Raw genomic sequence first — 22,658 nt, 5'->3', positions numbered from 1 at the left:
CAGCCATGATCAAAATGAATGGCATAGCAAGCTAGAAGGGCCGACTGTTTAAGTCTAATTTTTATTTTAGTAAACCGGCATCAATTCACCAAAGAAGTCTGATGAAAACACTTAAGTATTCGCATAAGGTGAGCAGTTCAGCCCTGGTGACTCACAGGGAAATTACCAGATCAGTTGACGCAAACTGTATGACTCAACCACAAATGAAGTCATGCCAGGAGCTTCTGTCCATCATAGTCTGTGTGGTTATTAGTTCAAGAACTTAGACCATACATCAAAAAAAACTGAATATTCTGTTACAGATTTAATGTTAAAATAATTACAGAACTCAAAATTATCAAACGTCAAGAATTTTATTAGAGTGGTATTAAAAAAAATTCACAGATGTGATCAATGTTCCTGTAAGACAAAAGAATGGAGTTGAAAGAACTCCCTTTAAATATTGCACAGATTGAAATTGAAGACTTGAATAGTTGGGTGGTCCCTTCAAATAACAAAAAAAACAACCACCGTCATAAGGCACATTTGCATTTATCTCACTTATATACATGATCTGCAAAAGCCCCTTTTTGCATTAACACTGAACCAAATCGTTTAAAGCTTCCAACACAAGTAGCATTTATTTAAACTCCATTGTAGAACCCCAGGTACAGAGTTTGGTCATGTATAAGATTTACAATAAAAGGGCTGATGTGTGAAACAGCTACAAAGAACAAAAGTAAATGGTCTGAACTCAGATCCGTGCGTTAGCCAAATGCAGTTTGCAGGGATGGTCTGTCTGAAAGACAGCTGGTTTCAGTTCCGATCTCACATTGTACCACTGCCACACACTGGAAGCAAGCAGTATTTTGGTTATTTCAGGGTCATCATTTTCTAAACCATACGCTTCTTTATTTCTCCCCCCACCCTCCACCCCCCCCAACACTACACTTACTTATGTAACCATCCTGAATGTCATCTACCAAATAAGTTTTAGAATCCAAAAAACTTATGTGTATCCCAGCCTATCAGATAATGATCTTAGCACTACTGTTTAAAAAGGAAGTTTCACATCACCTTTAACAATGTACTACATTTTTTTAAAAAAATTAAAAAAACAGATAGCTACATTCACAGATAGAACTAACAAAGAGAAATTAGTTTACCTTTTAATAGTTCTGTACTCAAGTTACAAATGAATACTTCAGAGCTAATGTCACATCGCTATATCAATCTATTGGAGTAGTGATTAGAGGAAGTTCCACTTTTATCTTATAATTTGCCTCTAACAGAACCACAATTTAAAGTTACAATTCTTCAGCTCAGTAGTAAAGATCCATTATATACAAATGAAAAAATATTCTCCTAATATCTTATGATTGAGATACTTTTGCACATATTGAGGACTAAAGAATGTGCAAGAGAATTTCCTGCTCTGGTCATCCACACTACTTTGGGTTATCTTGACACTGCACTTTTGTTTTGTACTCGATACATCTGTTTCAATGACAGCAGCGTCACTTAATCAAAACAACTATAAGACCAAATCTTCAAACAAGACACATTGGTCAGTCAACATAAAACCTGAACGAATTAGGTAATCTTCAGTTTCTTGAAGTACGATTATAGCTCACTTATATTTGCAGTCAAAAGTACAGAATGCTAATAATGCTTACTATGTTGCAGTCCCAGAACCTACAGTTTGCAGAGTGCAAAGCTACAATGGAGCTTCTGAGAATACTACTTAAAATAATTATTGCAACCCTCCAAATCAAGGGTCTACAATCAACTGGACAGCCGCGGGAGATTAACCTCGAGTTCAAGTGGACAGACCTTTCAAACTATTTCCCCAGCTAGAAGAAATGCAATCTGAAAATCATTTCTCCAAGGCGGATTTTAAGTAACGCGCTACTGCCCATTCACAGACTAGAACCGGCCGCAAGATTTCTCAGATATCTAAACTTCCACCCCCGTTCATCGTATTCCTTGACGCGTCGTGTTTTTAAGACGAAATCTTGATATTCTGTTTCTGAGATTCCAGTTCGGCTGCCCGCTGGAGTGCAACATCCACCAGCAACTGAAACCCACTGAAGTCCTGATGGAGCTCTGGTGGAGTGGGAGGTGGTGTGTTGAACAGCCCGTTGTTTGGGCTGGTTGAATCTGTGCACGTCACCAAAGTGGTGGGGTTGTCAGTGTTAAACAGGGGTCGAACTAACTCTTGGTCAATCAGTTTTGAGGTTTTCTTACTGTCGTCACCAGAGTCTGGGCAGAAGAGTAAAGGCATGTCTTTAACCACCGACGCTGTTGCGTGGCAGATGACAGAAGGCCGAACAGATGCAGACAAAAGACTGGAGCTTGGAGCTGAAGTGGAATTCTCCGGCGGGCTTGGTCCACCTACACCTCGAGATGGGTTTAACTCAGAGGACTTGCTCTTGCGAGAAATGGTGAATTTAAGAGGGTCTTTGCCATCCTTTCGCAGCATGTCTGGTAACAATCTTCTCCTCGCATTGATGAACCAGTTGGAGACCTTAAAGGCAAGGGTAAGCAGTTATTTAACACTCCAGCAAAAAAAAATCATTAATACTCAAGAAAAAAGAATTCCACCAACAATATGAACAGTTCAAAATTAGATTTTTATACGCTGTAAAATCCTGCTAGTTGGAAACCCTCTGATAACCCCACAAGTTTCTGTAACCTAACACCACATGAATTAACGTAGCATTCTTTTCTAAACATTCTTTGTCGAGTTGAGCCATCTCAAAACCTTCACTCCCTTAATTTAGTCCCGCACATGCAGGAACAGAGGTTGCTCACTTCTCTCACTTCAGCTTTGAGTTAGAGAACTCATCCAAAGACTAACTATCACGATAGGAGTTCCTAATTATGTGGTGTCCGCGGTACGAGTTCAAAAGGCCAACGTTTAAAGTCGATCTGTTTTGAGGCCTGTGGTGACGGACGCAGTGCCATCCTTCGCCAGCCTGATTTCCTTTTCCCTTCGTGTGCCCTTCTAGTTTGTACTCCCTGTTGGTTCAAAACTGCTGAATCTCGAAAGCGGCACTAGCAATTCTATTTGCCGGTGGAATCAGCTCCTGTATCAGCGCGTTTGGGTGAGGGACCGCACGGGAGATTAGGAAGCTCCATTTACAAAAGGGAGTTGCGAGATTCGAATTTTAAAAAAAGGGGGGGGGGGCAGAAATTCTGAAGAGTGGAACAGCAACTCGAGAATGCTCGAGTCCCCATTTGCCGCAGCCGGCAGGACAAAGCCTTTGTAAACAAGCACTGATGTGAAAGCAGCTTGCCTGCCCCAGAACACATGACAGCATGGGCGCGTACTACACACTGATCAAGTTGTGTAACTTGAAACCAGTGCAGAAGGAGTTGCTGCTACGGTCCTTCGAATGTGCACTGAGCAAGTTAAATGTGTTGCACAAAGCGTACTCAGTTAGTGGTGGGGGGGGGAGGGTGGTAATGACTAGAGTAGGCATTTGTAAGGAATCTAAGGCACAAACAGGCCAGGCAGAATGAGTGAAAACTGAATGCAAGACCATGCCTGAAGTTTACAAGCAATCCAAGACACCAAATTATAGACTCGAGGCTGTGCCACAGAATTTAGACATTCTGAAGTGACTTGAGCAAATGAATCTTTTCTTTGGTTCTATTTTTGGCCAGCCTCATCGAGTTTCTTTAAGATAACCTTTTTGTTTTGCTCGAACATTCTTTCATCATTTTGTAAGTTTATCATTTCATTACAGAGAATCCTTATGCGCCTTGAACACCCAACTTCTGAACATTTGGAAGCCAAACCAAAAATAAAAACATGAGATATTATGCTCGAAACTTAGAAATCAAGAGAGGGATTTGGGTTTTTTTTTAAAAAAATGCAATTAGAAGGAATGGATATACATCAAAGATAAGCAGCAGTGGTTGTGGGGGGGGCTGAATAGTGGGGGTTTTGTTTGCCTTCAGGGGCACCATTTTAGCTGTTTTCAGATTGTCCCTTCGAGTTAAGATTCCGGGAGTAGTATTCCAATGTTTATGCTGTCAAATCTGTTTCCACGGCAGACGCGCAGATCCAAACTGGGCAACCAATCTGCCGCTGGGCTACAGAGAGCTGATCTGGCATTCGAAACCAGGTCCTGGAATCCAAATTGAAATGTCGAAGCAACCAAAGTGATTCGAGTTTGCCTGCCAAGACTGGATTGCTTGGCCCTAGTTGCCAATCAGAAACTTTACGGGGGGGGGGGGTCCAGGCTTTGGTCGCCACTTTGATTTAACACATGGAAAAGCCTTTCCTTTCTTGTTAAAGCTCCAGTTCCAGGCACTCAAAAAAAAAACAAAGATTTAACCATTGTGTTGTGTTGAGCAAAGCAGTACTTAAATCCACTGAATCAAGAGCCAAAGGAAGCTCTACCCCATCACTACCCGTTAAGCGATTTGACACACAGGCAAAGAAAACCTCACGTTAAGCACGGTAACGCACATCTGAATCCTGACTATCAAACCGGCCGCTGTTTGAAACGTTGACTTTGATTTCATTCCCCGCAAGCTTGCGGGGGGTTCCTCTCACTTTCCAGTCCACCAGCATGAGGCACAATTAACAGTATTGATTACGGTCAGCGCTGGAATTAAGAGGGAAATTTAACACCAAATCTATGCATTCAGTGGGCCGAGCCTTTTGAAAGCAGCACTTCCTGCTGTCGAAACAGCCCCTTTTAACCGTGGGACACATTCGTCAACAAAAGAGAACAAAACAAAATGGCTTCAATGGACTAGTTGAAGTCTCCCTCCATCTTGCACCCCCCGCCCCTCCCCCAATCTCCCACAAGTGTTCTTTTAAACTTACGGCTGAAGAAAGTAGTCACTTTCAAATTCTGGTTCCTAGAATCATAGAAACCCTACAGTGCAGAAAGAGGCCATTTGGCCCATGGAGTCTGCACCGACCACAATCCCACCCAGCCCCTATTCCCATAATCCCACATATTTACCTTGCTAATCCCCCTGACACTAAGGGGCAATTTAGCATGGCCAATCAATCTCACCCGCACATCTCTGGAGTGTGGGAGGAAGCCGCTACAAACCCACACACGCGCACACACACACGGTGATCCAAGCCAGGAATCGAACCCAGGTCCCTGGCGCTGTGAGGTAGCAGTGCCAACCACTGTGCCGCCCCTGGAGTGGAGTCCCTTTAGGCGTTTGGTATTCAAGCAAACACCTTCTGACAAATAAGAACATAAGAACATAAGAAATAGGAGCAGGAGTAGGCCATCTAGCCCTTCGAGCCTGCCCCGCCATTCAATAAGATCATGGCTGATCTGTCGTGGCTCAGTTCCACTTTCCCGCCCTCTCCCCATAACCCTTAATCCCCTCTCTTATCAAGAACCCATCAACCCGCTTCTTAAAAATATTTAGCGAGGCAGCCTCCACCACTTCAACGGGCAGAGAATTCCAGAGATTCACCACCCTTTGAGTGAAGAAGTTCCTCCTCAACTCCGTTCTAAACCGCCTCCCCTTTATCTTGAGGCTGTGCCCCCTAGTCCTACTGTCTTTTTTGAGCGGGAAGAGTCTCTCCACCTCTATCCTATCCATCCCATTCATCATCTTATACGTCCTGGAACAATCCTGGAACCAACCAGATAGGGGTCTGGGCTTTAACTTTTCTCCCTCGGGAAATTTGGAGGGTTGAGAGGGTGGGAGGCGATTCAGACACTCAGCAAATCTGGTCCTCTTTAACACTATCAATAAAATCAAAAAGGGCTGGAAATACTTAGTGGGTCTGGCAGCATCTGTGGAGAGAAAGACAGCTTTGAGTCAAATATGGCTTCTTTTAAAGCCTGTATTTGGCTCCAAATTTTGGCTGGAATGTTACAACCGTTCACTCCGGAGAAATTTTCCCATCCCACTGAAGCAGATGGAAATTTAGCTGGCCGTCAAATTCTCCAACTTTGCTGCAGCGGGTGTGGGGTGCGAACTGCTGGTAAGATCACACCCATTAACTCTGCTTTCTCTCTTCCCAGACACTGCCAGCACTTTGGTCAGATTTCCAGCATCCGTAGCATTTTGCTTTCACCTCCTAAAACCGTACCCAGTCTACCGCCATTCTGATCACTTTAGGTGACAGTATCAAGAACTCCGAGGTCAGGCAAAGCAGGTTTGGAGTGCAGGGTAAATGCTGACCTCTTCCTTCCCAACAATACGCCTTACTGGAGCAACAACGACCTGCAATAACACGGTGGATGTAACGTAGTAAAGTTTCTCATTGTACTTCAGAGGCCTGCACACAGTCAGCCAAACTAGGGGGATACTAGGAGAGTTGACCTTGGTCAAAAAGGTAGGTTTTGAAGGGTATGGGTGGGGGAGTGACCACCCACACCTTAGGGCTGAGCTGCCAACAGTAGACATTGGAAGGGAGGATCAGTATGCTATTTTCCCATATCCTTAATTTGAGTCTGAGTCAGAGTCAGATTTTTTATTAGATACAAAATTGGGGACAGTTCAGTTCTTGCAAGCCACATGCTTTAGGTAACACAATAAGAAAACTAATTTCACATGCGATCTCTGCAATCGACAGACTGAGAAGACTTTCAACCCACTGGGTTTGAATCCAGAGGTGGCGAGCTACCATCTAACCTATGAGGCCAACCGCCCTCTTTCAAAAATCCACTTTCTAAGCAACATTCAGAGTGGGGAAGTGGTTTTGTTTCTAATTCAGTCTACACACCGGAGAGGTTTCATCTGCTTTCTGACAGGCAGGTATTAATACGTGCATTCTTTCTCACTGAGTCCCCTTGCCCAACCCTTTGGTTTCACAATGGAAGGAAATGTGATAAGGTAAAACCTGCCAACAGTGCTAAGTGAGAGGGTGAACGAAAGGCAGGTGTACATTTTCTTTGTTTCGTAAGTCTAGCAGCTGGATCCTGGCAGCCTTTTTATATTTGCAAACAAAAAACAGAAAATGCTGGAAAGACTCGGCAAGTCAAGCATCACCTCCAGAAAAAAGGAAAGATGAATGTTGACATATATTCAATAATCAGAAGGGAAAAAATACAGGGCTGTAGGGAAAGAGCATTCGATCAATTGGATAGCTCTACCAAAGGGTTGCCATATATACGATGGGCTGAGTGGTCTCTTTCTGTACTGTGTCATTCTATAATTCAATGATTTGTTAAGTGTAGCCTTCACCAGAAATGCCCTAGTTTTGACAAAGGGCTGAAATGTCAACAGTTTTCTTTTGTACAGTTGTTATCCATCTTGCCAACGCAGCCAGCATTTACAGAATGGGCTACAGCACAGAAGAAAACTTTTCAGCCAATCAAATATACATCAACAATCTGTAACAGCAATCCAGTTAGTCCAACTTCCCTGCCCTTGCAGCAAAGCAGAGGCCTGCAAATGTACTCCACTCAGGTGTTTATCCAATTCCCTTTTGTAGGCCAGGATTTAGTTCATTTATTAGTGTCATAAGTAGGCTTACATTAACACTGCAATGAAGTTACTGTGAAAATCCCCTGGTCGCCACACTCCAGTGCCTGTTCAGGTACACTAAGGGAGAATTTAGCACAGTCAATCCACCTTACCAGCACGTCTTTCGGACTGTGGGAGGAATCCGGAGCAACCAACGCAGACAAGAAGCGAATGTGCAGAGTCCACACAGATTGTGACCCAAGCCAGGAATCGAATCCAGGTCCCTGGCGCCGTGAGGCAGTGGTGCTAACCACTGTGCCACTCTTAATTAAATCTCCTTCCACCACCCTTTCAAGCAGTCACCTTTGATCCTTTCACTAACCGCTTTGTGTTTTTTCATTCTTGAAATTTCCATCAAAACAGTTTCTTTCTATCTACCCTGTCCACAGCCCTCATGATTTTGAGCCCCCGCTATCAACCCCTCCCAACATTCTCTTCTCATTGCATCCCAACAGAGATTGGCGTCAACACTACATAGAGCAAAGGTTGAAACTTAGGCCTTGCTGGTTCATGTACCTACCTCATCAGTGAGAGCTAATGAAAGGGTTTGGAATGTTTATACATAATCCTGGTGTCTCCAATCCACCCACATAACTGATGTTTCTCATCACTGGAACCATATTGGCACATCTATCCTCTATCCTTCCTGCTGCCTCAGATCCTCCCTCAACTGTGGTGCCCAGAACGGGATACAATCCATTTTGATCGAGGTTTTCTTTTACTAAAGTTACAAAATTGAACTTTTTTTTATAGAATAGATTCCTATAACATAGGAGGCCATTTGGCCCATTGAGTCTGCACCAACACTCCAAAAGAACATCTTACCCAGGTCCACCAACCCGCAACGCCACGCATTCACCATGGCCAATCCACCTAATCTGCACATCTTTAGGCTATGGGAGGAAACCGGAGCACCCGAAAGAAATCCATGCAGATATGGGGAGAACGTGCAAACTCTACACGAGCAGTCACCCAATTAAACCTGGGTACCTGGCGCTGTGAGGCAGCAGTGCTAATCTCTGTGCCACCATGCCACCCATACACAAAATTTCAGATTTCAAACAGGTAGTATCGCTACTAGAATCTGGCTGTTTATTTTGGTTTCATCTCTGGCTAGAACTAATTCCAGTGGCACGGATATGGCACTTTGCTCAGTGCTAAACGATAGATGTCAACTATCAAGCATCTCTGATTAACCACAAACAATGCAAATAAATCTCGCCCAAAGCAGTTAACTACGATTATCAAGGAAGTGAAAATGATCAACTCTGAAACGAGCCCCAAGGAATCCCTGCCCTACATCTAACCACCTCACTGTTCCTCCTTTAGGACAGTTAAAACCACTCTCTTTCACCCAATAGGCACAATCTTATTGCCCGCGTGAACAGCCCCAAGATTCTCCGCAATATCTCCTTATATGACTCGATTTCATACTTTGCATTAATAGTTTCCCATGGAGTTCCACAAGACATTACATTTACAAAGAACAAAGAACAACCCAGCATGGGAAACAGGCCCTTCGGCCCAACGAGCCCGCGCCGCCATCTTAACAAAGCTTTTTCCTACACCTACCTTGACCCGTGTGTATGCGTATGGTACCCCCATTGGAAACCAGATTCAGATGTATATAGTGCCTTTAATATAATGCAAATTGTTGTTGTTTCCAAGTTGATCCTTTGGTTAGAATCATTTTAATTTCCAGCATCTGTATTATTTTGCTTCTATCCTTTAAAGTGAATGAGACGATTGAAAAAACACCACTGAGTATAGTGAGAACTGTAGGAATACAGGTCAGTTTTTAAAAAAAAAATGCTTACAGTGCAGGAGGTCATTCGGCCCATCGAGTCTGCACTGACAATCTGAAAGAGCATCCCATCCAGGCCCTATGCCGATAACCCCATGCATTTGGCCCACTGGTTCGCCCCTAACCTGCACATCTTAGGACACTAAGGGACAACTTAGCATCACCAACCCACTTAACCGGCACACCTTTGGACAGTGGGAAGAAACCAGAACACCAAGGAGAAAACCCACGCAGACATGGGGAGAACTTCACACAGGCAGTCACCCAAGGCTCGGATTGAACCCGGGTCCCTGGCCCTGTGAGGCAGCAATGCACAGTTGTAAATTTAAGTTAATATGAAAATTTAGAAAGGAACCATTCTGTGATTCAACATTCTATGTCGTTTGAAGTGATCCCAGGCAGAGGATTTTCAAATGGATCATGAACAAGCCGGGGACACCCTTTCCGGATCATTATCGGGTGACAGGACAAGACTCAATGGTAATGCACCCCACAGTAGAACAGCCTGCTAACAGTCACTGTCTAGAGCAACACAAACTTGGGCAATAGGGGCCAAGTAGGAAAGCACAAACTATTTTAAGCTACCCAAGTTGTCCCAAGTGCGTGGGATGGAACAGTTCACAAAGTCAGTCATGTTGCACTTGTGTGGGGATTCCCTACAGTTACTTATACCCTCCCAGTGGACCGCTCAAATTCTGAAAGACAGAAGGGGGTGACTCAAAAGGAAACAGTGCTGTCATTCCAGAAAGCATATTTTTAATGAGAATATACACAGAAACAAGGACTAAGTCAACCAGTGTGAAAATCCAATGGTTATGTGTGTCTTCCCCTCCCCCCAAAAGGTCACACCGAGTGACAAATATTTGGGCCATATAACTGCTGTAAGGGTCCAATAAAATCTCCAGATTTCTGTCTCAGAAAAATTCTCCATCAGTACATTCTAGAAAGAATGTGCTGCAGGTTATCCTGCCTTAAGCTGCAGGGATCTTTTTACTCCTACAATCCACTTCTTTTTTAAAAAGACCCTTTTTGTTCTATTTAAATTGGTGTCATCTTTATGAATAACTATGAACAAACCTGCTGAAAACAGACCATCTTTGACAGACAAGAATCAACTTTAGTTCCCAGCCACGTAAACAATGGATTCGGAGTCGGCCTAATCCAGAGTGAGGCCCGAGTGGAGCCAGCCTCCATTTAGCATTTTCAGGTGAGCCCAAACTAAAGATCACCCCAATCCATCATAAAACTCTAGAAATTTATGTCTGAACTGCTGCATTTGAGGAGATTTCAGTACTGCGTGCACTTTTGCTATATCTTTCAGACACTGAAATTGAGTGGAAGTCTGACACGATTGACCTTTTGTGGCGTGGCGTGGTGGCTGAATTTGCCATTTTAAATGCGCTCAGAACAGGGAATGGACACTTCGAGGGCAGGATTTGAGAAGCGAGTGGATTTTAGGAACTGCAGGGTAAACAGGATGTGGATTCACCTCTGACGTCTACTTCCCTGCAGCCTACTTTTTGTCTGAAGTAATCCATCACAGGGACACAGATGCATAGCAGGCTGCAGTGTGTGTGTGTGTGTGTGTGTGTGTGTGTGTGTGTGTGCGCGCACACAGCAATATATGTCAAAAGAACAGACCCATCTGGACAGCAGAACAGCCACCCTGCTGAGATCCTGCAATCACACTTTTTTTTATATAACCAGGTTCTTTGAAAAGTGGCTCCGAGGATTTGCTGTTTCTCCTTCCCATTGGTGCAACTGTCCTTTTATGTTTAGTGCTGTTTTAGCAATATAGGAGGAGAGGAAAAGATGAGACTACCAACAGTTAACCTGCATCGAGTCCCTTGTGAAAATTTAGAAATTTTCTTAATTTCTACACCTCTAGCTTGAGGCACATTGCCTTAATTCTGTGCATTGGTTAAAAAAAGTTTGCACAAAATGGTTTAAAATAAGGTGGCGCCGGAGCGAGGTGACCTTTTACAAGTTGTCCCCAGCAGACCCTCTAATTCCATTCATTACTGCCGTTATACGCTGTTAAAATTGAACTCCAACTCTTCTAAACTTTTTAATAATGGTCTTTTTAAGTCAACACTACATTCTGCACCCTCTCCTTTCCTTCTCCCCAGTGCGCTCTATGAATGGTATGTTTTGTCTGTACAGCGCACAAAAATCAATGCTTTTCACTGTACCCCAATACAATAATAAAGATCAGAAAGTTTCCTCTTTCCCATATCTGTTGAAGATAATTTTCAATTCTGTGCCAATGCTTACAGGTCTCCAGCAACTTAGCAATAAACGATATTTTTCCATCGCATGTAACCTGATGATAGTACTGACATGCAAACTCAATCATGGGAACATGGAGGGGGTACAATGCCACCGAGGCCATCTCTGTCTTAAGCCAACAGCCCCAGATGTGCACTTTCCAGAGGTAATCACTGGGATAGCAATCAGTAAGTGGAAACCCCAGCTGACTTTCTCACCCCTCCTTAGGTTTGGAGTCATTGAGACCTATCTTACTTTGTGACACTGCATCCCAACAGAGATTCATGTCGACTCTACATCGAGCAAAACTGAAGCTTAGGCCTTGTGGTTCATGTGCCTATCTCATCAGTGAGAGCTAATAAAAGGGCTTTAAAATGTTTATGCATAAACTACAGCGAGCCACGTATACTCAATTTATTTCTCCGCTGTGTTTTTTTTAAGCAAACTTCAGAAGAGCAGAGATAAATCAAAATCACAGCCACTATTGCCATGCCCTTGCATAAAGTCCATGGAAAGGACGAATTCTTTTTAAGCCACATAAGTTTTGATCTTTGGTTCATGTATGTTTAGAAGCAAATCTTTGCAGCACTATCACATATGGAGGTATTTAAAAAAGGTAACCACAATGATAAAGTCAGTTCTATATCCTGAATCCAATGGTAGATTTTCCAACAAAAGGCAGTGTAAACCAAGTGTTGCGAAGCTAGGCTTAACACAAGGTATTTGCTCTTGTCTGAGGTGCAAATGCTTACCCCAACCCCCACCCCCCCATTAAATTGTCTCTTTCCTGCCACAACCTAGATTGCAGTGACTTTGTTGTAACTTTAAAACTTTGTGACTTTGTTGTAACTTCCACGTTTTGCATTTGTAGAACAGATAAATAGGGAAGAAAAGCAAATCAATACTAATTTCAAGTTGCACATAGATCATTAGGACTATGGGGACAAAGAGATCACATGACTCAGCAACATAGTAACAATGAACAGGGCATATGTTTGAGAACAGTGGGAAATGAAAACTAAAACTGACACTCTTAAAAAGTCAATTTTTATGCTCCATTTAAAATTTTGGATTACGCCGGCTGTAAAACCAACAACATATTTTGTTGCTGCAAGGGTGGTTGGCAAGAAAATCTAGAAGACAGTCTTGCATTGATACAGTGCCCATAGCCTCTTAAGTACTGAAGTGTAGGAAACTCATCAGCCAAAATGTGTACAGCAAACTCCCCAACGAAAACAACGAAATGAATGACCAGATCACCTGGTTTTTTAAGTTTTAGATGAAGGATAATGTTGGTCTTTGACATAAAGAACTCCTTTCAATAAAGCCCAGAGGCCTTTCACAACAACCTGAGATGGCAGATGTGGCATCGGTTTCACAAAATGGCATCCTACTGGTTTTATTAACTAGCCTTCCTCAGCTCTCTCAACCTGTATACAACTTTTGACACAGCTGACCACACTATCCTGCTGCAACACCATCCCTGTATGGTGCAGTCGGGTGAGCCTGCCTTCGACTGGTTCCACTCTTATTTATTCAGATAAGCTCGATAAATATCAATACTGTTATCTCTGGCATCCCTCCCTCTCCATCCACATGCTACACTCGGGTGACAACAGAACATCAGGTTTCATGTATGTGGATGGCACCGAGCTCTCCCTAACCACCACTGCTTCACCGTTCCCGACTTGTCGCACTAATTGTCTTGACGTCCATTATTAATGGAGCAGAAACTTCCTCCAACTAAGTACAGGAACGACCACAGCCTTTGTTTGTCAGTGCCACTAACTAAATTCCCTTTGCATCTATTCCATTCCTCTCCCTGGCCATTGCCTCGAGGCTCAACAGGTGGGGTTTTATGGCCTCGCTCATCCCAAAACTGTAGAATTCCACCCACAGTCAAAAGACCTTTCCACTATCCATCCCGTCGCCCACTCCGATTCCTGTGGTGGGCAGGGTGGTAAAAATTCCAGCCAACTAGTCCATTCAGAACAGAACCTTAGTGCTGAATTAGCCTTGAGATGAGCTTCAACTCACTAATCATTGCACCACCAAGGTCTCTGCAACACAACCTCCTCATCAAAGCTCAACTGATGCTGGAATTCTCACTGACATCTCAGTTAACTCTATCTCGGGCTATTTCAATGCTCTGCTGGCAGCCCTTCCACCTTCTCCTATTCTCTGTAAACTTGAGCAGATCCAAACTGCCTCCATCCTAACCCACACCAAATTTTGTTTATCCACCATCCCTGTGCTCTCTGACTTACATTGATCCCAGACCAACAGTGCCTCAATTTTTAAATTCTCATCCTTATTTTCCATGTCCCTCCATCACCTCGCCTCCACTTCAGTAACCTTTTCCAGCCCCACAACCTTCAGAAATCTCTGCGCTCCTCTACGTGTGGCCTCTTGTTCACTCTCAACTTTAACTGCTCCAGCCACTATTAGCAGCCATGCCTTCAGCTGTCTTGCCCCAAGCTCAGAAATTCCATCCCTACCCTCTCCATGTGTCTACCTGCTTTTATGATCCTGCTAAAAACCTCCCCCTTCCTATTTCTTTTTCTCCTTTATGTGTCCCAGTGTCAAATTTAGTTTCTTTACCATCCCACAATGCGTGGGATGCTTCGCTCGCTATGTGCTGTATAAATCTAACTTTTTGTTACTATCTTATCAGAATGACACCACCTCTGACAGTGCAGGATTCCCACAATATTGCACAGAAATAGCAACCTAGATAACGGAGTCTTCAGAATGGGCTTGGGGGGGGGTGGTATTGTCACTGAACAAGTAATCCTGAGACTGTGAGTAATGCTCTGGGAACCAGGTTCAAATCCCACCATAGCAGATGGTGGGATTTGTATTCAGTCAATATCTGGAATTAAAAAAAAATCGAAACCATTGTTGACAGTAAATCAGATTTTTTTTTGATGACAATGTTCTTTTCAGAAGAAAATCTGCTAAACTCACCTGGTCTGCCAACATGAGATTCATTGGAGTTTAAAAGAGTGAGAGGGTAACTCATATAAACTTATGAAATTCTAACAAGACTAGACAGGGTAGATTGAGAAACAGTCTTCCTGATGGTAGGGGAATCCAGAACTAGGGATTAGTTTAAGGATAAGGGTAAACCTTTTAGGGCTGGAGGTGAGGAGAAATTTCTTCATCCAGAAAGGAGTGAATTGTGGAATTCACTACCACAGAAAGTAGAAGAAATTAGATATAGCTCTTGGGGCTAAAGGAATCAAGGGATATGGAGGGAAGATGGGATCAGGATACTGAATTTGATGATCAGCCACGATCAAAATGAATGGCGGAGTAGGCTCAAAGGGCTGAATGGCCTACTCCTGTTTCTATTTTCCATGTTTCTATGATTCTCTTAAATGTCCTCTGAAATGGCCTAGCAAGCCACTTAGTTCAAGAGCAATTAGGGACTGGCCCAGCCAGCGACGCCCATGACTCAGAGGTGCGACTGATACCACTGGCATTAGGTGCCAGCAGGAACATAGTAGTGCTACACTTTAAACAATGGCTACGACATTAATGGAGGCAAAATAATGACTTCCTTTCACAAGAACACCAGCTGATCTGAGACATGGATAAAGGTTCTTCTGGAACACAAATGTGGAGTTGCTAAGACACAGTCATGTTTAAACTTGCTTGTCCATTTTAAGACACTGCTCTGATACTGCTTGGGGTGAACTGGTCTAAAGAGACACATCCTGAGGGTAATTTTCTGCTGTTTGACAGCCACACGTAAATTCCCAGCTCCTGCTGGTCAAGGAAAGATAGGGTATCAAGGTCAGAGAAACGGCTGCCACACTTGCTTCTTTCTCTCTTCCCCCGCCGCCCCCAGTCCCAATATGCTAAAAGCACTTGTCTGAAGCGTGTCTGGCACAAAATAGACCCAAGATCACGTCTTTTGATAAAATATAAACGTTTGAATACATAATTCACTTCAATGCCTTGAGACACACACACACGATTTCAAAGCAAGACTATTAAGAGCGTAGAAGTCATTTACTCAGCCTATCTGAAAATACTGGGGCAGATTAACAAGGACGACTCCGCTTACAACAGCATCAATTGTGTAACTGGCATCATCACGAAAAGGCAAACTGATCCACTGGTTTAAAGGTCAGCGTTTTGTTGCTTTGCAACTCAATAAAAGGCAGCAATCTACTATTTTAAAATCAAACATCCACCCGGCATTTACTACATGCGCAGTCATTTTTGTTTACATACTTTAGAGATGTGACCAGTGGAAAGTTGGGCTTGGTGGAAATGAATCCCTTTGTAACCAGGACATGTGGTGAATGTAACCTGAATGTGAAGGCTTAGTTCTTCATTAATTACAAGGAAATACTAGATACCCTAACCCAAACATCTGCCGCTCACAACTCATTTACTCAGGGAGTCAGCCTTCGATTACAGAATGAAAAAAATACTTGATTTGCATTCACTCTGGCTCTTGGAATCTGCACATGCTAGGCATACTGCAGGAGTTAGATGCAGTGGCTTTTCACTGTACATACTGTGTTTTTTTTTGAAAGGAGGTGGAAAAGATGCTTGTTAATCTGCAAACTAAAGTACGAAAAAGACAATCGCCCCACTGAGTCCACTCTTCAGTCCCTGGTTCAATGTAATTAAATACTCTGGTAATGCTTGTCAAGGGGTGACTAAGGGGTGATTAACTCACAACTCCATGAGCAAAACGGACTCTGAACACGTTTAGGCGACCAAACATTCAAATTTAAAATGTTGTTTTGTGAAGGGACTTTATATCTAGAAACTTAATCACTTTTCCAGACAACTGAAGCTCACAGCAAACAAAATCAAAAGGAGTTACTTGTCCTAACTCCTATGAGACAGATGAGGCCACAGGCAACAAACACTGACAGGAAATGGGTTTCGTAACAAAGTTCCAGACCAAGATGGGTATGTCGACTGAGTTGATATTTTGACCACTGCACGCTAACTGTCAGAAACATCATGGGGTATGAACCGCTTGCTTTTATCCCCTACTTTTTAGTCCAATAGTTATAAACATGCTTCCAAACGAGTTTAAAGATCTATTTTACTGCTTTAGTCTGTAATAAAATGTCCATTAAGTCTCAGTCACAGCTTTCTGTAAAGTTAATAGGACCACATGAAAGAAAAAAAAGGCTTGGATCGATTGCAAGAAATCACAAAAAGCTATGGCCATGCGACAGAGCTCCATGTAGGAACTGGTTGGTTTCGCTTTTGCTAACAACTTCAACAATCAGCTGTATGTCCCCAAAATACCCCAACACAGTCACACTCTGTGGCTGGAACTAAGCCAGGACCATACTACAATACCTCCCTTTAAGAGAAACTCATGTTAGAAAACACTCAAGTGAATGAACTCCAATCCATGCCACATTAACATATTTAAAAACTACCACCGCTTCAAAAAAAAACCACCTACATTTACAGCATGATTGGAACAAAAGAGAAACATTCCAAGTTACTTTTCAGAGGGATAAAAGGAAAAACGGACTCCAAGCTAAAGGAGAAGTCATTAAAAGGAAAGAAAATCCTGAGTCAAAGAGGAGATTTTAACATGATCTACAAGTGAGGTGCAAAGTAGATAATGGGGTGGGGGTGGGGGTGGGGGTGGGGGTGGATCTCAAAGGCTGAAGATTTGTCAATGGTGGCATAAAGGAGGAGGTTACACCCCTAAGTTGAGAAGTCTTTTTAAAATTAAAATTTCTCCCTCATCGCATGCATGTGAGCACAAAACAAAGGCGAGAACAGACAGCAATACACAATAACACTCATCCTCTTAACAGAACTAACTATGGGGAAATATTTAAAATAAAAGGGCTAAAGAAACCTTCCCTCACTGGTAAGACAATTAATTAAGCAAGCTTTAGGTTGCAAATTTTTTCATGATGCACTGTGTTTGAAATATTTAAACTAACCCCTTCCCCAGCCAACATGTCCTTCAGGGCACAGGGTCATACAGCAGGGGTGTCCAAACTGTTACCCTTGAGACTCAGAGTCTGACTCTTGAAGGCCAAGTAACCTAATGCCATCTGCATTCCAATTTCTTATTTGCCCTACTTGAATTTCATGGAGTGACTGGATTGTAAAAGGGACGGTTTTAACCACTTTTTACCCTGTGGACAAATAACTCCAAAACCATAACATTGACATTTGTTGGTTTCAACTTCTCTTGAGCTATATGTGAATTAGGTAAACCTGGATCTAAACTTTTTAAATGTAATCTCTAAAGGTACTGACATATTTCAAACAACCCCAGCAAATCCTAACATGCAGTGCTCTTAATGCACTTTAATCTCTAATACTCTCCATTCTCTTTAAAACTTCTACCCATCTTCCACCCACCCCCATAATTGGATTCTCCTGTGTGGCATGTCATCCATGACAGACATGCTGTTTCCAGGCCTCCCTCTCTCTCCAGGCCTCTCTAAAACTGACTGCCAGTGAGATACACAAGAGCAAACTGAGGATCACACTCGTCTTGACTTTGCCTCCATGGCACAGGCGAGGTCAGGAACTCTCAAATGGAACCAGGCAGACTTTTGAATGGACCGACCTTATATTAAGTTGATCTTTGTCTACACCCTAGTTCTGACTGTAACATTATATTCTGCACCCTCTCCTTTCCTTCTCCCCCACGTATACTATGTATGGTATGCTTTGTCTGCAAGGAACAACACTTCTCACTGCATCCCAATACATGTGACAATAATAAATCAAATCAAAGCATCCAAACTCCTACTACTGCTCTGCTAATTTAGTGAAACCTAAATTGGACACAAGACCTCCCCAGAGCGTGGCGACTTCTTGCAAGCTTACCCTCTAATTCTTTCACTCTCACTCTATGTATTTAAAACTAACTCTTTTAAACTCTAGAACACACCCTAGCTGTGACTGTAACACTACATTCTGCACCCTCTCCTCCACGAACGGTATGCTTTGTCTGTATAGTGCTCAAGAAACAATACTTTTCACTGTATAATACATGTGACAATAATAAATCATATCAAAGACTGCAACACTACATTTTGCAGCCTCTCCTTTCTTTAGGAACGGTATGCTTTGTCTATATAGCACAAGAAACAATACCTTTCACTCTATACCAATAGATGTGACAATAAATCAAATCAAAGACTGCAACACCAAATCCTCCACCCTCTCCTTTCCTTTTCTACGAACGGTATATTTTCTATAAACGTGCAAGAAACAATACTTTTCACTGTATAGTGACAACAATAAATCAAATCAAAATCAGACAGACAAGACACAATCAGGCTGCAAAGGCGATGAATTAACATTGAAACAAGTCAAGGACACACTGAATAACGTCCCCTTCCTTACCTGCAATACTGTTAGATTCGCCTGTCCGGACAGGCTGAGCTTCTCCTGCTCGGATGGGTAAGCATTGAGTCGGTGCTCGTACAGCCAGTCCCGCAGGATCTTCACCGACTCTTTGGAAAAGATCACATGTCGTTTCCTCTTCTTGGAGTGGGCCATGTCGGAGGACAGGCTGCTGCTGCTGCCGCCGTCCTCCTCTCCCGTCTCGCTGTCTGACATGGCCATGTCCCCTGGTCTCCTCTGGCTACTGGTGAAGGCTGCAGAGAGAGAGAGAGACACACACACACACACACACACACACAGAGGGGGAGAGGGAGGGAAGCAACGCCAACAGCGTTAGTTACCAGGCATTACTCACACATCACAAAACTGCAACACAAAAGCCACTCGGGCAGATCACAGCCTAAACCCCATTTAAAAGCAGAAAATAGCGGGGGAGGAAAAACAAGTTTAGAAGTTGCTGGTAAAGGAGGGGAGCGGAACGAAATCCCTCACTTGTACCACAAGTTTCTCCTTTCACAAAAGGAAAAGAAACCTTTTAGAAGCATGCTCCTTTATTTGCCCAAAGGGGTTGGGGGGGGGAAAAAAATCTGCAATTAACTCTAAAAAGGGAGCAAACATCCCTGCAAAAACTAAATTTTCAACAATAAAACATACAGATTTTTAAAACAAATCTAGCTAAGTGGGTGGTGGGAGAACAGACAATAAAAAAAAACTTAGGAACAAACTTTGCCGCCATTGACAAGTGGCTGAATACTGTCCCTTTTGTTGATGTGAAACAGGAACTTGCAAGGGTATTCCCAGCTCAAACTAAACCCCCCCCCCCCCATCTGTCAGACCAACATTCCCAAGAGGAAGTTGGACAAATTTAAAATAAACTTTTTTTTTGTTGGTTGGGGAGTGGGGGAGAGAAACGTCTGCAAAAGAAAAACCAAAAATAAAGAAAGTTTCACCATTTCACCTCGTGTGAAGAAATCCCAGTTTCTGTTTTAGTGAACTAACTCCCAGCGCTCTCTCTCTCTCTCCCTCCCTCCACACACACACACACAGACTGTTTTGTTTCTAATACACACTAAATAAGATTTGGGGACGCGTGCTTCCAAACACAACAAAAGGAGCTGAACACGTCGACTCCAGAAAGATGCCATGCTTTCTTATCCCTCTGTCTTTTTTTTTAAAAAAAAGAGAAGCCAGGGACATCTAGAGAGAACCATTCCGCATAACAAGGCCACTCACTCATTCACACAGATGAGGACTTCATGCATTTCCCCTTTCCCAATCACATACACACAAAAAAGATTCAAACGCTTCTCTACCAGATTCACAGCCAGGCTGGAGGAAGAGAGAGAGGGAAACAATAAATAATTCCAAAGCAGCTAGCAACAAAAAAAAGAGGGAAAAATAAACAGCTAACAGCAACCCCCCAGCTCTGCCCTATTGTTCAGGACGCCAGCGCTTTGACAATGTGCCAGTTACACTGCAGCAAGGTCACACCTAAACTTACCTTTCTTTGCCGCTTTCATCCTCTCCCACTTTCTTTTTAGTGTTTCCGTCGGACGATGGAGTTTGGATTTTGTAGCTTCATATAAAAAGTGTAAAAGGGGGAGGAGAGGGTCAGGGGAGGAGGGGGGTTTTGGAGAGAGCACGTTGCGTCTGTCTGTGTGTGTCTAGTGTGTGTGGAGCGCTGCTGCTGCTGCTCCACTCGTCTCTCTCCTGCGAGGACAGCGTGGCGCAGTTAAACAAAGCTCTCTCTCTCTCTACCTGCTGCTGATCCTGATTGCAATGCTGCTGACTTCCCCCCCCTCCTCCTGACAACTCCTGACAGCTCACCCCGGAAACGACCTGACACTGACGTCAGCTGAAATCACAACTTGCACTGGAGCTGAAGCAATGTGACACACACTTACTCATTCACTCTGTCTCTCACACACACTTAATCATTCACTCTGTCTCTCACACACACTCAGTCGTTCTCACACAAACACACTCACTCTGTCTCACACACACACTCACGCTCAGTCTATCTCACACAAACACATCCATTCTGTCTCTCACACAAACATTCTGTCCTCTCACACTGTCTCACACACTCTCCCTCACACACAGCCTCACTCTGTCTCACACATAAACATTAAGCCACACTCTGCCTTGCACACATACACACACAGCCTTCTATTCTGCCTTACACACATATGCACGTAGCCTCAGTGTCTCCCTCACACACACACACTCACTGTCTCACTCACACACTCACTCTGTCTCCCTCACATTCACACATACTCATTCACTCTATCTCACACATTCTGTCTCCCTCACATTCAGACACACTCACTCATTTACTCTCTGTCTCTCTCACGCACACTACTCACTCACTTTATCTTTGTCTCACACACACTGTCTCTCACACACACTCTAAAACTCTGTCTCACACACACTCACTGTCTCACACACACACTCACTCCTTCACTCTATCTCTCTCACACACATTCACTCACTCTGTCTCTCTCTCTCACACACACACACACAGCCTCATTCACTCTGTCTCACACACACACTCATTCTGTCTTTCTTACACACACACTTACTCATTTATTCTATCTTTCACACATACTCACTGTGTGTCTCTCTCTCAGATACGCACATTCACTCATTCTGTCTCACACACAGGGCTCCAGAGCTGTCACAACTTCCACACCATTCCCATCACAGCAGCAGCAATCATTTACAACCATTATTAAATTGTGTGTTTGTCAACTTGTGCATCTTTTGGATTGATTGTGAAAAAGCCTTTTTATGAAGGGGTGGGAGGAAGCAGAGGGCTTGTTATGCAGACCAAATATCAGAGATATGTCTAATTCATAACTAAACAAATGAAATATGTGCATTTGAAAGGAGCAAAGTCTTCATTTTAAAAAATGTTTGCCCTGATTGCCAAATTCACATGATGCATCATATATTTCCAAACAATAATGTAGAAAAGGCTTGTTGATGAATATTTAATGTGTTATGCTTAATAACGTGTGATATTTCCAAAATCGAGCACTTAAAATAAAGGGGGTTAGCGCCATGTTAATGGATTTGATATGTTCTGTTGTCAGTAATCATGTCTAGGTTTATATTGCTGGAGTATTTTTCTCATATGATGTTATTTTACTAAATAAAGTAAAATAATGGGTGACCTTTTTCTCTCCCCAACAATGGACATTTTTTTTGTTTGATGTTCTTTCAGCTAAAATGTATGGTATTTTTAAAAATATATACAATATATGTGTCCTGCAGCAAATAAGCTTCAAGGCCTCCTGCAGTGTCACAGATTCCACACTACTAACAGTTGTGTGACTTTGGCCTGAGGATGATCAACGTGCTACATATTCTTTTTCTTTTAGTTTCCTCACACCTGCGCACCCTCCACCTCCCCTTCTTCTTCTTGGAGCGCAGCTGAGATTTCAGTGATTTGTGTGTTGAACATCCATCCCCACTTCTATAGCACTTTTTGAAGTTTTACTCATTATTGTCACAAGTAGGCTTACCTTAACACTGCAATGAAGTTACTGTGAAAATCCCCTAGTCGCCACACTCTGGCACCTGCTCGGGTACACTGAAGGAGAATTTAGCACGGCCAATGCATCTAAGCAGCACATCTTTCAGACTGTGAGAGGAAACTTGGAGGAAACCCATGTCGACAGAGGAAGAATGTGCAGGCTCCACACAGACAGTGACCCAAGCCGAGAATCAAACTTAGGTCCCTGGCAATGTGAGGCAGCAGTGCTAACCACTGTAC

At 43.1% G+C, this 22,658-nt stretch overlaps 1 protein-coding gene across 1 annotated transcript; it reads right to left on the bottom strand.

Moving 5' to 3' along the window:
• Window positions 1–334: 334 nt before the first annotated feature.
• LOC145353866 (homeobox protein TGIF2-like) lies at window positions 335–20,668 on the bottom strand. The gene is made up of 3 exons (XM_080204770.1): window positions 20,382–20,668; window positions 18,881–19,134; window positions 335–2,506 (listed from the first exon to the last, which is right to left on the bottom strand). The coding sequence occupies exons 1-3, from the start codon at window positions 20,398–20,400 to the stop codon at window positions 1,982–1,984; spliced, it is 798 nt and encodes a 265-aa protein (XP_080060896.1). The 5' UTR covers window positions 20,401–20,668; the 3' UTR covers window positions 335–1,981.
• Window positions 20,669–22,658: the final 1,990 nt, after the last annotated feature.

This window comes from Carcharhinus amblyrhynchos, chromosome 16 (assembly GCF_965287045.1).
Source record: "Carcharhinus amblyrhynchos chromosome 16, sCarAmb.v2.hapA, whole genome shotgun sequence".
Taxonomy (NCBI): domain Eukaryota; kingdom Metazoa; phylum Chordata; class Chondrichthyes; order Carcharhiniformes; family Carcharhinidae; genus Carcharhinus; species Carcharhinus amblyrhynchos.
The sequence above is the reverse complement of the archived record's forward strand: the minus strand, read 5'-3'. Positions and strand labels throughout refer to the sequence as shown.

Excerpts from the sequence above, each read along its gene's own strand:
- LOC145353866 (XM_080204770.1), bottom strand. Across the intron at positions 2,507-18,880 it reads CGAATCTAACAGTATTGCAG|GTCTCCAACTGGTTCATCAA; the intron begins GTAAGGAAGGGG and ends CTTGCCTTTAAG.